This window comes from Mus musculus, chromosome 10 (assembly GCF_000001635.26).
Source record: "Mus musculus strain C57BL/6J chromosome 10, GRCm38.p6 C57BL/6J".
Classification (NCBI taxonomy): Eukaryota; Metazoa; Chordata; class Mammalia; order Rodentia; family Muridae; genus Mus; species Mus musculus.
This window is the reverse complement of record NC_000076.6, coordinates 45,475,199-45,486,702: the sequence shown is the minus strand read 5'-3', so window position 1 is coordinate 45,486,702 and position 11,504 is coordinate 45,475,199. Positions and strand designations below refer to the sequence as shown.

The following is an 11,504-nucleotide window of genomic DNA, read 5'->3' as shown; positions in this document are numbered from 1 at the left end:
GAGAAAGGCCGCGGCTCTGGAAGCTTCCCGAAGAACCGCGGAGCCGCGGGCCGTGAGCGCCCCAGGCCCTCGGGGACGCGCCTGAGCGGGTCAGGAGATGGGGGTCGGGTGGGAGCGCGTGCTCGCGCGCGCTCGGGGCAGGAGTCCCGGGGCGGCGGCGCGCGCACGCCCGGCCCCCGGAATGAATGGAAGGTTCAATCTCGCGCGCTGGGCGCGGGCAGCCAATGACGCGGCTCGGAGCGGCGGCGGGCAGGTGTGCGCGAGCCTCGGCCTGACGCAGGGCTCGGGTCGAGCCGCTCGGGCCCCCACGCCGCCCGGTCCCTGGCACTCGGCGCGCACAGCCCTCCGGCTCGCCATGCGCCGGCCCTCGCGGCCGAGCTCCGTCAGGAAGTGACAGGCTCGCGGCGGCCGCCGCCGCCCTTTCTCTCTCTCCCCTCCGCCAGCGCGCCGGGCAGCACGACCATGAGGCCGCGGAGGTAAGCAGCCGGCCGCGCGGGCGAGGACGCGGGCGCGGACCCGGGGTGCGCGCGGGTGCGGGTGTCGCACGTGAGCAACGTCGAGCGGAGCTGGGAGCTGAGGAGCGGGGCGCTGAGGCGCCAGCGTGGGGAGGGAGGGAGAGAGGAGAGCGGAAGGGCCGCGCGGCGTGGCGCGGAGCGGCGGGTGTGACAGGTCCCGCGACAAGTTGCCGTGCGGGACGGAGCGCCGCAGCCCGCCGTCCTCCCGCTCTCTCGCTCCAGGCGCGGGCCGTGCTTGTACTTCCGGGTTCACACCTTGGGGGTCCCTGCTCTGGGCGCGGGTGGGCGCGGTGCGGTCAGCGCGGCCGCCCGGGCTCGCCGTGCGCGGCTCGGGCGGGCTCGGAGTGGGTGGCGCGGGCGGTGCGGGCTGGGGTCTCGGCGGCTCGCCCCGCGGTGCGGGCTCCTCGAGTGCGGGCTCCCGCCAGGGGGCGAGCGCACCTGCCCTCCGCGCTCGCCGCACGCCCGGCCGCTTTGTACCGGCGGGCGTCGGGTAGCCTTCGCGCTCGGGCTGGCTGGGTGACTTCAGTTTGTGAATTAGAATTCAGGATGGGAAGAGATGCGAGGGAAACAGACGTCGGTGGTGTTGGAAAAAAGGATAAAACCGGGGAAGAAATGCAGCAGCGTTAACTGCGAGAAGTGGATGCGGGTTCTTGATGAGGATTTGTACTCCGAAAACTTTTTTTAATTGATAAATATTAAGAGTTTCCGAGCAACATCTTGCAATATGCATTTAGTTCCCTTATTGGCAAATATCTTAAATGTAAGTAATAGTAAGTCCGCCATTTTGGATTGTTTCACGTAGCAGGATGAAATCTTACGTGCCAGTGTTTCCTTGAGGTCCTTTCTATGGGTTTGTTTTTATATGTAGGTTTTAAGCTGTCGTGTAATATTACTGTTCACAGACGTAATTTCTCCCGGAAATATTTTTATGGTTAGAATTGTAAACGCAAGAGAAAATACATCGTGTTCTCTTATTATTGTAGGGATTTTTTTTTTTTTGTCAAAAATATTGTAGTAGTGAGGTGGCAGTGACATCTATCTAGTATTATAATGATGTAAAACATTTTACAATATTTCTGGAAAACTAAAAATAATTTTTTCTTCACCTATCACAAAATTATGATGTTTTATTTTTGTGTGTTTAACATTTAGCTGACCACTAATGAAAAATGGCCTTTTAAAACAAATGTTAAAGTCTAACAGTAAATTAATAAAATAAATAGTAAATAAAATGTCACGATCTTATCAGATAGATCTTTAAAGTAAACCTTTAGCAATCCAAGTCCTTGGAAATGTGTCAATTTTGTAATTTTAATAAATGTAAATTGGTGAGATGACATCTTTCTCCTCAGTATTTGAGATTTGATAGAACTGAATTAGACTGTACGTTAATTCATTTCAAAAGAATATGATATAACAATTTCCATTTAAATTAGTAATAAGTTCCTAGTTCATGTTGAGAGTTCTCAGAGAAATATTTTTATTAAATAATAATGTTTATTTCTCTTTATGTATATGAACTACTGAAGTGTAAATGTACCTGGTTTCTTAAAGACCTCGAGGAATTAAACTGCCACAGGCTTTTAACAAGGGAAGGAAGATTTTCATGAGTGAAGATTTTTAGAGTTTCCTGATTTACAAGTAGGATCAGCTGATTTGTTTCTTGATAATAAAATATCTTAAGTGTTTAAGGAATTTCATATATTTAGTGCAGATTGCTAATATGAATGAACTGTTTATGAATACTTTGCAATAGATTTAGGACCAGTGATCTGATGATTATATGACCCTTTTACCCTTTTCAAATAATAAGAGTGTATTTTAATATATGTTCTGTAACCAAACTTCTTTGAGAAAGAATGAAAAATTTGTTGTGAAATTAAACTTGAGGTAAATACAAAATACTCTGAACCAGAGTCATTGTAAATAAAGCACATTGAGATCCAAAACACCTATGCTTAGTTTTCAGGATGACTTATTTTAAAGGGCGTTGCACATGTAACTTCCCAAACCCACTAAACTTTGAGTAAAGCCGTGGATAAAAGTTTAGTTTTTGTATTGACTCTGATGAAAGAAGAGGTAGGTGGGTCTTGTCTTACCTGTTTGAAACTTTAATCTTTATTGGTATCTGATCTGGTCACGTTTGGATTTCATAACAGATTGCTATACTACTTTAAAATTCATTAATAGAAGAGAAAATCCACTCCTAAACAAAAGGTATATTCATGGCATTCTATAGGTGCAGGGACTGGTATCTTCAAAATAGTTGGAGTGATACCACATTTTCCCAAGCTCTGATCAGGAGATGACTTATATACATCTTAGTTCATAGTTGATTAAGATAAAAATAGAAATATGGAGATGAGTCAACTTAGAGGTCATTATTAAAGCTCCTTATCGTGAAAGGAACATTAAAGTATTTCAGTAGGTAAAGGGTTATTTGGTCTATTTTAGAATTTTCTTTTGTCTTAAAATTACCAAAAGGTTAAAGATGTTGTATTTAAAGGCTTTAGAACCAATACTTGCTTTTCTTGTCCTTTAAAGGTAATGCATTTTCTTTATAAACAATCACTGTTTTTGATAAATTACAAGGTAAGCAAACATTTCTTGCTGCCAAGCAGAACAATGAGAATTCTTTATATATAGATATATAAAATTGATTTACTCATCCATATCTAGAAATGTGATTTATAGGGTTATATTGGTTTGAAAACTTACCATGCATATGCTTAATGGTATTGTGCTGAACCTCTGACAGGGTGAGTCTATGAAGTCGCTGACCACAGTGCTGAACCAAGACAGCCATATTGTTCCCTAGTCAATCTACCTGAAAACTGTACACAGAAATTGTGTGGCGGTTCAAGGAGAAATTTGTATATTTGTGTTATATATTTTTTTCATTTAATGAATTTTTACCCAATTGGACTGTAAATCAGAAGATATGATAAAGACAATTTATTCCCAAGGTATATTAATTTACTGTTCTGCATTGGTTTTGAATAATAGTATAAAATAAGTAGGATCAGTGCTAGAGATTTTCTCATTTTCTGAAAGCTGTCACTTCCTGACAACAAAACTTTAAAACTAGTTTAGCCAACCAATGAATTTAACCCCCAAACTGTGATTTTAGTTGATGGTAGTGCAAGGCTGTACATCAGTTTTTATTTGCGAGTTTGATTGAGGTTTATATTTTGGCACCATAAAAATCAGTATCATAATGTGTGGTTATCAAATACCAAACTAAAAACTATATGTGAAATAAGTCCTATTTAGAAGTAACAATATGAACAATTTCCAAAAGAATATAAATTTTGAGATTGTCTTGATCTAGCACTTCAGGGAAGTTTATGTTGTTAGAGGCAAGACAGACATCAGAGTTTAAGTGGTCACAGTGATTGATAATGCTGGAGTTCTACGTTGTGAGACAGGAGGAAGGATGTGAGAAACTGTCAAGATTACCTGAAGAGGATTGTGTAATGAACAAATTCATTATTGCAGCAAGAAAAGTACTATTTTAAGCATAGAACTTTGACATTATTTTCTAAAAATAGAATGAATTGATATGCAGGATCAAATTAAGGGTCAAAGGTGACAAACCAAGACAAAGGGCATATGGCTCATTTTCAAGCATTCAGCTTCTAGGTTTTCTTCTTCTTCTTCTTCTTCTTCTTCTTCTTCTTCTTCTTCTTCTTCTTCTTCTTCTTCTTCTTCTTCTTCTTCTTCTTCCATGTTTGAACAAAAGCTTAATTATATAGAAAAAAGACCTGGTGTTGAATGGCTAGTTCCAATGATGGAAGAACATGTTTCAGATTGTTCAGATATTTCCACCCAGTGTTGCATTTGCATATTTATGAATGTCAGAGTTACAATGCTACTTTTTTTTTGTTTTTCAGATAATCTATGCAGTAGTTATCAAATTTTTCAAAAACATTTCAATTACAATATTTTGAACTACATACGAAGGATATGTTTTGGCAGACTAAAAATTTTAGAAATCAGGGGGCTGGCGAGATGGCTCAGTGGGTAAGAGCACCCGACTGTTCTTCCAAAGGTCCGAAGTTCAAATCCCAGCAACCACATGGTGGCTCACAACCACCCGTAATGAGATCTGATGCCCTCTTCTGGAGTGTCTGAAGACAGCTACAGTGTACTTACATATAATAAATAAATAAATCTTTAAAAAAAAAAAAAAAAAAAAAAAAAAAAAATTTTAGAAATCTGTAAAGGAAAAAAGTAGTCCCGGTTTCACCTCTGTTAATTAAAATGCTATTGATTTTTATATAATATGATATAGTAACATATTAGTTCATTGTCAGTAATATAACCACAAGCATGTTTTTATTAAACTAGAATGTTTTTTAATAATCAAGCTATTTAGAGGATGCTAAAAGTTCTAGTATTTAACTTTGTCTCTGGTAGCATAATAGTTTAAGCATTAATGTATATTAAAACTAAAAATATGTCAAATAAAATGTTGCTAACATTGTAATTACATAGAGCCATTCAGTTTTACTTGGAATCACTTTGTGTAATCTAAAGGAAGCTATTTTAAAGACAATCTGGGCCTTCAAAATCCTGTTACTAGCTAGCTTGTCACTGTTTGATTTTCTCTTTCATCTGAAACAAATTTTGCAGTTTTTTTCTTCTTTTAATGTGACTTTTGAGCTGTTATAAAACTATTATTTCATTGTTAGAAAGTACATATATTTGCATTAGAAAAACCATTTTGCTATATCCCATTTGTATTGTAACTCAACTGTATTGTTTACATTTAATTTAGAGTTGTTTAGCAATTAGCAGTTGTAACACTATCATTACCTTCACATAGGCTTGACAGTATGCTGGTTGAATGAAGTTTTAAATTCCTAGATTGAATTATTTATTTGAATTATTTATTACAGCCTTTGAAGAGGTGGTAGACATGAAGCCAGTAAAATTTCAGCTTGCAAAATAACTGACAAGTTACATTAATCGTTCTGATTCAGCAATATTATAAATATTGCTCTCATAAGTTAACTTGGATACTTTGCACATATGAAAAATAATGTGATGTTTTTCCATAGGTAACAAAATTCTCTACTCTTAGTTTAATTTTTAAATGTTTTATGACATTTTCTTGTCCTAAAATTTCAGTAACCTAAGATTTTTTTTAAACTGTGAAACTACATGTATTTGTGTTTCATTTTAGAATGTTAAAGTCTTTACCTTTGTACGATTGATATATAACATACATGATGTGTCCAATTATTACTAAAATTAGTAGGCTATTAAGTTACAAGGTAATTTATTCTGATTTTATGTAGGACTTGAATTTTGTCTGTTGACTAAATTTGTAACAAATTATTAAAGTATGATTTTTAACTATTAAACATTTTTAAGAGTATGACCTAAGAATATTTTGATAGTACATTTTGATACAATTCTTCAATTTTACGTTTAATATTTTATATGTGTATGTTGTATTTTAAGTTATTGTCAGTAAGTATTGTGCTTTAGATTTTTCTCTGGTGTTACATGCTTGCTATATAATTTTTACTAGTCTTGTATAAAACTGTTTTCTGAGCTCTTTTAAGAAAAATCATCTGTTGCCTATTTTGCTTTGTAGAAATCTATTTGATACAGTAAAATAGACTTTTTGCTCTAAGCTGTAGGTTGAATATTTACTGTTAATATAGTTATATCAGTTTAGTCAGTACCAATAATTAAAAATATCTAGTATCTCTTAAAAGGTTGGAAAATTGTGGAATGATCCTTCTATGCTGAATATTATTCTTGGTTGCTAAATTACTTTTTGCTGACATAAAGCTAGCTTCCCTTTAATTATATTAATTTAATTAGATTAGGAATAAAAGTTCACAAGAAACAAAATTCAGAGTAATATGTTTTATACTTGTATTTTTTAAATTCATTACTCATTTTTGTAGGTTTAACAGTTTGTCAGTATTTGAATGAATTAATTCAAAGCAAGAGTCATTTTCCTATGCGGTTAGTTACTATAGAGTATTTTAACATCATATAACAATATTTTTATGTATTTTAATGAGAAACATAAAGTTTAGTGTTTGTAATACAGAAAGATTGTAAGTAAGGTAGTTTTAAAGCAGAAGTGATGTATGTGTGTGTACATGTATGTATCTGTATGTTTGTCTTTGTCTGCATGTATTGAGCCCAGTAACTCATGCATGCTAGGCAGTCTACCATCTAAGCTAACATTCTTAGCCCCTGTATATTTAAAACAAACTAAAACTGAAATTATATATGAATGTTGTAGATTCAATAGTCACTCAATTCACTTTCTTATGAACATTTTTTTCTTTTTTTTTGAAGTCTTCCCCCCACCCCCCACCCCCATCATAAAAGCCACACTGCTATAGGAATTATTTTTTCAAACTACATATCAAAACCAGGTGGTGGTGGCACATGCCTTTAATCTTAGCACTTGGGAGGTACTTCTAAGTTTGAGGCCAGCATGGTCTACAGAAAAGGTTCCAGGACAGCTAGAGCTACACCAGAGAAACCCTGTCTCAAACAAACAAACAAACAAACAAATCCTCAAAACAAACACCATCCAACCAATCAAAAACCAACAAAAATAAACTAAGCATTAACGACTGCAGGATGAGTTATAATGAGCTAAGTATCTTACAGTCTTTGCTGCCACAGAGCCCAGGGAAGTTGGAAGAAAGAACATCTTTCCCCGAGGCTATTCGAGGACATTACATGGTAGAAGCGTCTTACTCAGGAAGAAGTACAAAGAAGAGCTGCAAGTGGAGATCTAAATGATGAACAGCGAAATGGCAGAGAAATGTAATCATAAGATTTTAGTTCAGTTTTAATGAAAGTTAATAAGCTGTTATGCTCCTAAAGTATTTTAGGAAATAATTCCTGAAGTATTTTAGAAAAATCAGATATTAAATAAAAACACCCATATGTGAAATATAAGTTAGCTATTTTTTGTACTACTATGGTACATACGCATTTAAGTAACTTTTCTTTTGAAAATATAAAAAAATATGAATGTTTAATTTTTAATTAATTGCATGTAACATTTACCTATCAAATTCCAACTGTAGTCATTCAGTAAATAGTATATGGATTGATTGTAGTCCATTTTTAAACTTCATTCTGTCTACTAACTCTTAATTTGGATAAACTGTATGACAAATTTGTAATTCCAGCAGACGGAGTCAAGAAGATAGCAAGTTCTGGGCCAGGATGAACTACAGAGTGATACCGTCTTCAAAAACAAAAGGAAAGGAAATAGAAAAATTGAAGTCAGATTACCTCCTGAGAGCATGTAGCTTCGAGGCAGTGCCTTGTGCAAGGTTCTGGTTTTAGTACAGCAAAACAAACAGTGTCACATAGGTGAATTTTTGTTTGTTTGTTTTTTTGTTTTTCAAGACAGGGTTTCTCTGTGTAGCCCTGGCTGTCCTGGAACTCACTCTGTAGACCAGGCTGGCCTTGAACTCAGAAAATCCGCCTGCCTCTGCCTACCAAGTGCTGGGATTAAAGGCGTGTGCCACCACCACCTGGCACATAGGTGAATTTTATGTAATAATTTTATTTCCTGTTGAAAGAATGAACTCATAATATAAAGTATATGAACTTCATAATACAAAATTTCTTATATGAGTTTGCATAATGAAAAATCCAAGTATTATTCAAGTTGCTTGGCTTCCTTTTCCTTTTTAGTTACTTTGAACTCTGGATCCTCCTTTCACAGTTAAGAATTTTTGTTTGTTTGTTTTTGAGAATGGGTCTTCTTATGTAGTCTTGACTGTCCTGGAGCTGGCTGTGTAGACAAAGTCTATCTCCAGGGGAGTCTGACACCCTCTTTTGACACTTCAAGACTCTGTATGCAGATGTGTACACCTACATGCAGAGACACACATAAATAGAAAATAAAATGAATGAGGTCTTGTTCAAGGCTGCCCTTGAAATCAAGGAATCAAGGTTTGTGTCTGTTTGTGTCCTGCGTGCGGATCTGTGTGTGTGTGTGTGTGCTTGTGTGCTTGTGTGTGTGTGCGCATGTGCGTGCACTCGCGAGTGTGATGATCCCTCTACAACCACCTGAGAGCTGAGATTAAGACATATACCATTATGTCTGGTTATCATTGCAAGCCAAAGCTCTACTGAGATAATAATTTATAATACACACACATAAACCAGTTGAGAAAAAAGACCTGAGATACACACCTTATAGAGAGCTAGTTTGAATAATATTTACTGAGTTAAAGTTTTGACCTGTCATTATCTTATTTGTCTTGGTTGTAAACACAGAATAGCTGAAGCTGTTAAAGTGCAGAAGTTCCTGTACCTTTGTTACGTTCTTTTATTGTGTTAAAAAAAAAAGTTGAGTCAACATACAGAAGAACTGAGTACCTGGGAAAGCCTCCATTTCCTTTTGAGAGGACAGAGATTAGGACCTAAGTATTTGCACCTAATAGAGTTTTTTTTTTTCCTTTCTCTTTCTTTTGTTTGTATTTTTTTCTTCCCTCCCTTTCTTCCCCTCGCGCGTGTGTGTGTGTGTGTGTGTGTGTGTGTGTGTGTGTGTGTGTCTGTGTGTATGTATTTAGTAGATACAGAATTTAAAACTTAGGAAAGACAAGCATTGTGTTTTTCAAGACAGGGTTTCTCTGTGTAGCCCTGGCTGTCTTGGAACCTGTTCTATAGACCAGGCTGACCTCAATTTCAGATCTGCCTGCCTCTGCTTCCCAAGTACTGGGATTAAAAGTGTGAGCCACCACATCTGAATTAATACTTAGATTTTCTTTTAAAATTTGAGTTAATAGGTATTTGATGTCTTTAAATATAGCTAATTTTTAATTAACTAAATATATTACTATTCAAGTAATTTTATCTTTAAAAAGTATTTGAAATTGTATATTTGTGGTACCCAGTGCTCCAGAGACAGGCAGATTTCTGAATGCAAGCTCAGCCTGTTGTATATAGTGTGTTCTAGGACAGCTAGTGCTACATAGTCTTTTCTGCTCTTACCCAAAGGGATTTGAAGACAGGCACAATAAATCACATCTGTAATCCAGGATTTGCCTGTAATCCTAGGACTTGTGAGACTGAGGCAAAAGGACTGCTCTCTGTTTGAGGCTAGCCTAGGCTACATAGTTGAGACTCTTGTCTCAAAAAATTAGAAAAACCGAGTGTCTGAGTGTAACAGATTATTACTCAGTGGTATAGGATTTTAGTTATTTTCTCAGGAACAGGATTACTTTCTTATGATTTATCTTCTAAAATATGTCTGACTAGATAGTTCTACCAAGAAGCATGGTATTGTAGGTTAGCTAGATTTTTAAGTGAAAAAAATTGATATCCTTTAATTAAACTATAAAATTCAGTATTAAAAACGTAGCCAGCTGTGGTGGCTCACACCTGTAATCCCAGAAGCATGTGGTTCTCTGTGAGTTAGAAGCCAGCCTGGTCTTTAAGAGAGTTTTAGGATGGCCAGGGCTATTACACAGAGAAAACTTGTCTCAAAATAAACAAACAAACAAACAAAATATTTGAAGCTACATCATAAAATTGTGATTACTATATCTGAGGGCTCTTGTTTTATTTATTTATTTTTTTAAGCCAATGTCCCTTGATAGAAGTAACAGATAAGTTTATGGCAAACGGTTATCAGCTCATCGAGGTGATTTTGTAAAGACTAGTTTGCAGGTGACTTCACAGAGTATAAATATGGACATCTGTTGTTTCTAATGTGTTGGTAAGTTGCAGAAGCAGACATTAAATAGGCAACTGTCGTAGCACTGACTTGAACTCTCTGATTTTAGGTTCTTCAGAAGATGATGAGGTCATTCAACCAGGGTTCATCAGCCCCAGGTTAGTCTGTTTTATCAATTAAATGTTTTACTTAACCTAGTGCCTGGCATATGTGAGGACTCCATTTTGATTTTTCCACATGGGGAAGATTGGCATTGCAACCTAGTATACTCCATCTAGAATATCCATTTATAAAACCGCTGTTCCACCACAGTTGTGTGGGTGGTGTGTTCTACTTACCCCACCCTTCTGTTTGATAGTGTTTGGTTTTGTGATTTTCTTTTCTCAAACAGGTAACATACTTAAATATTTATGGAGAAAAATCCATTGCTTATTCATTCCTGTGATTCCCAGTAGGTGTTAACAAATACCTGTTGAATTAAAGTACAGATAGAATGGTGTTTTCAAATAATTCACTGTATGTAAAGTGGACTTGTGAGCCTCCTCGCTTCACTAATGCAGGCTGCATCATTTATATTGCTCTTCACTATAGTTACTAAAATCTGCTCATTATCCTATTGTAAAATGGAGTTTCTTGAAGTTAAACCTAGACTTTAGACATGGAATTTTATTATTTATATTATTGATTTTTTTAGTAATACTCTTATTGATAATATTATGTTACTCTGGCATTTGCCCTAATGAGTTAAAAATGTGTCTAAGGTTGGTTGGTTTGTTTTTCTTGTCTTGTTTTTGAGAGAGGGTCTCACTATGTGGCACTGCCTAGCCTGAAACTTGCCATGTAAACCAGGCTGACCTGGAACTCACAGGAATATGCCCAGCTCTGCTTTGAGTTCTGGAATTGGAATTAAGTGTGTGTGCCTCCACACCTGGCTCTGGCTGAGTCGTAGATTAGTGTACCTTTGAAAACATTCCATAAGAATTGTGAGCCACAAAACTATAATGATTTATAATGAAATGATATTTTAATATTAAATATACTAGTAAGGATTGTATAGCCAGAGTAAGGATCAGGTATTTTAATGGAAAAGCCATAGTCAATGATGCCTTGGGCAAGCACTATCTTTGTGGAATGAAACAACATGTTGATGATGCTCTAGTGAGTTTCACTGTTAAAAAGTTGCTACAAATATTAATATATCACTTCTTACTGTTGATTATAGCGTTTTTCTGGTAGTAAATTGAATTCTTAGGCATTTTTTCTTTGTTTGGAAAACATGTTAACACCAATGTGTTGAATGACTGCAA

At 37.1% G+C, this 11,504-nt stretch overlaps 1 protein-coding gene across 8 annotated transcripts in view; it reads left to right on the top strand.

The window, feature by feature from the left end:
• The first annotated feature begins 388 nt into the window (after positions 1–388).
• Positions 389–11,504, top strand: part of Lin28b (lin-28 homolog B (C. elegans)) — a 109,698-nt gene continuing 98,582 nt past the window's right edge. The window contains exons 1-4 of one of the 8 annotated variants that reach the window (XM_030245152.1): positions 391–476; positions 1,054–1,275; positions 4,409–4,538; positions 10,307–10,355. In XM_030245152.1, the coding sequence (XP_030101012.1) occupies positions 4,482–4,538; positions 10,307–10,355 (106 nt within the window). In that variant the 5' untranslated portion in view covers positions 391–476; positions 1,054–1,275; positions 4,409–4,481. Of the gene's footprint in view, positions 477–768; positions 1,276–4,408; positions 4,539–8,000; positions 10,356–11,504 lie in introns of those variants that run through there. The other 7 variants (XM_011243180.3, XM_011243186.3, XM_011243187.3 and 4 more) reach the window with 7 other exon arrangements.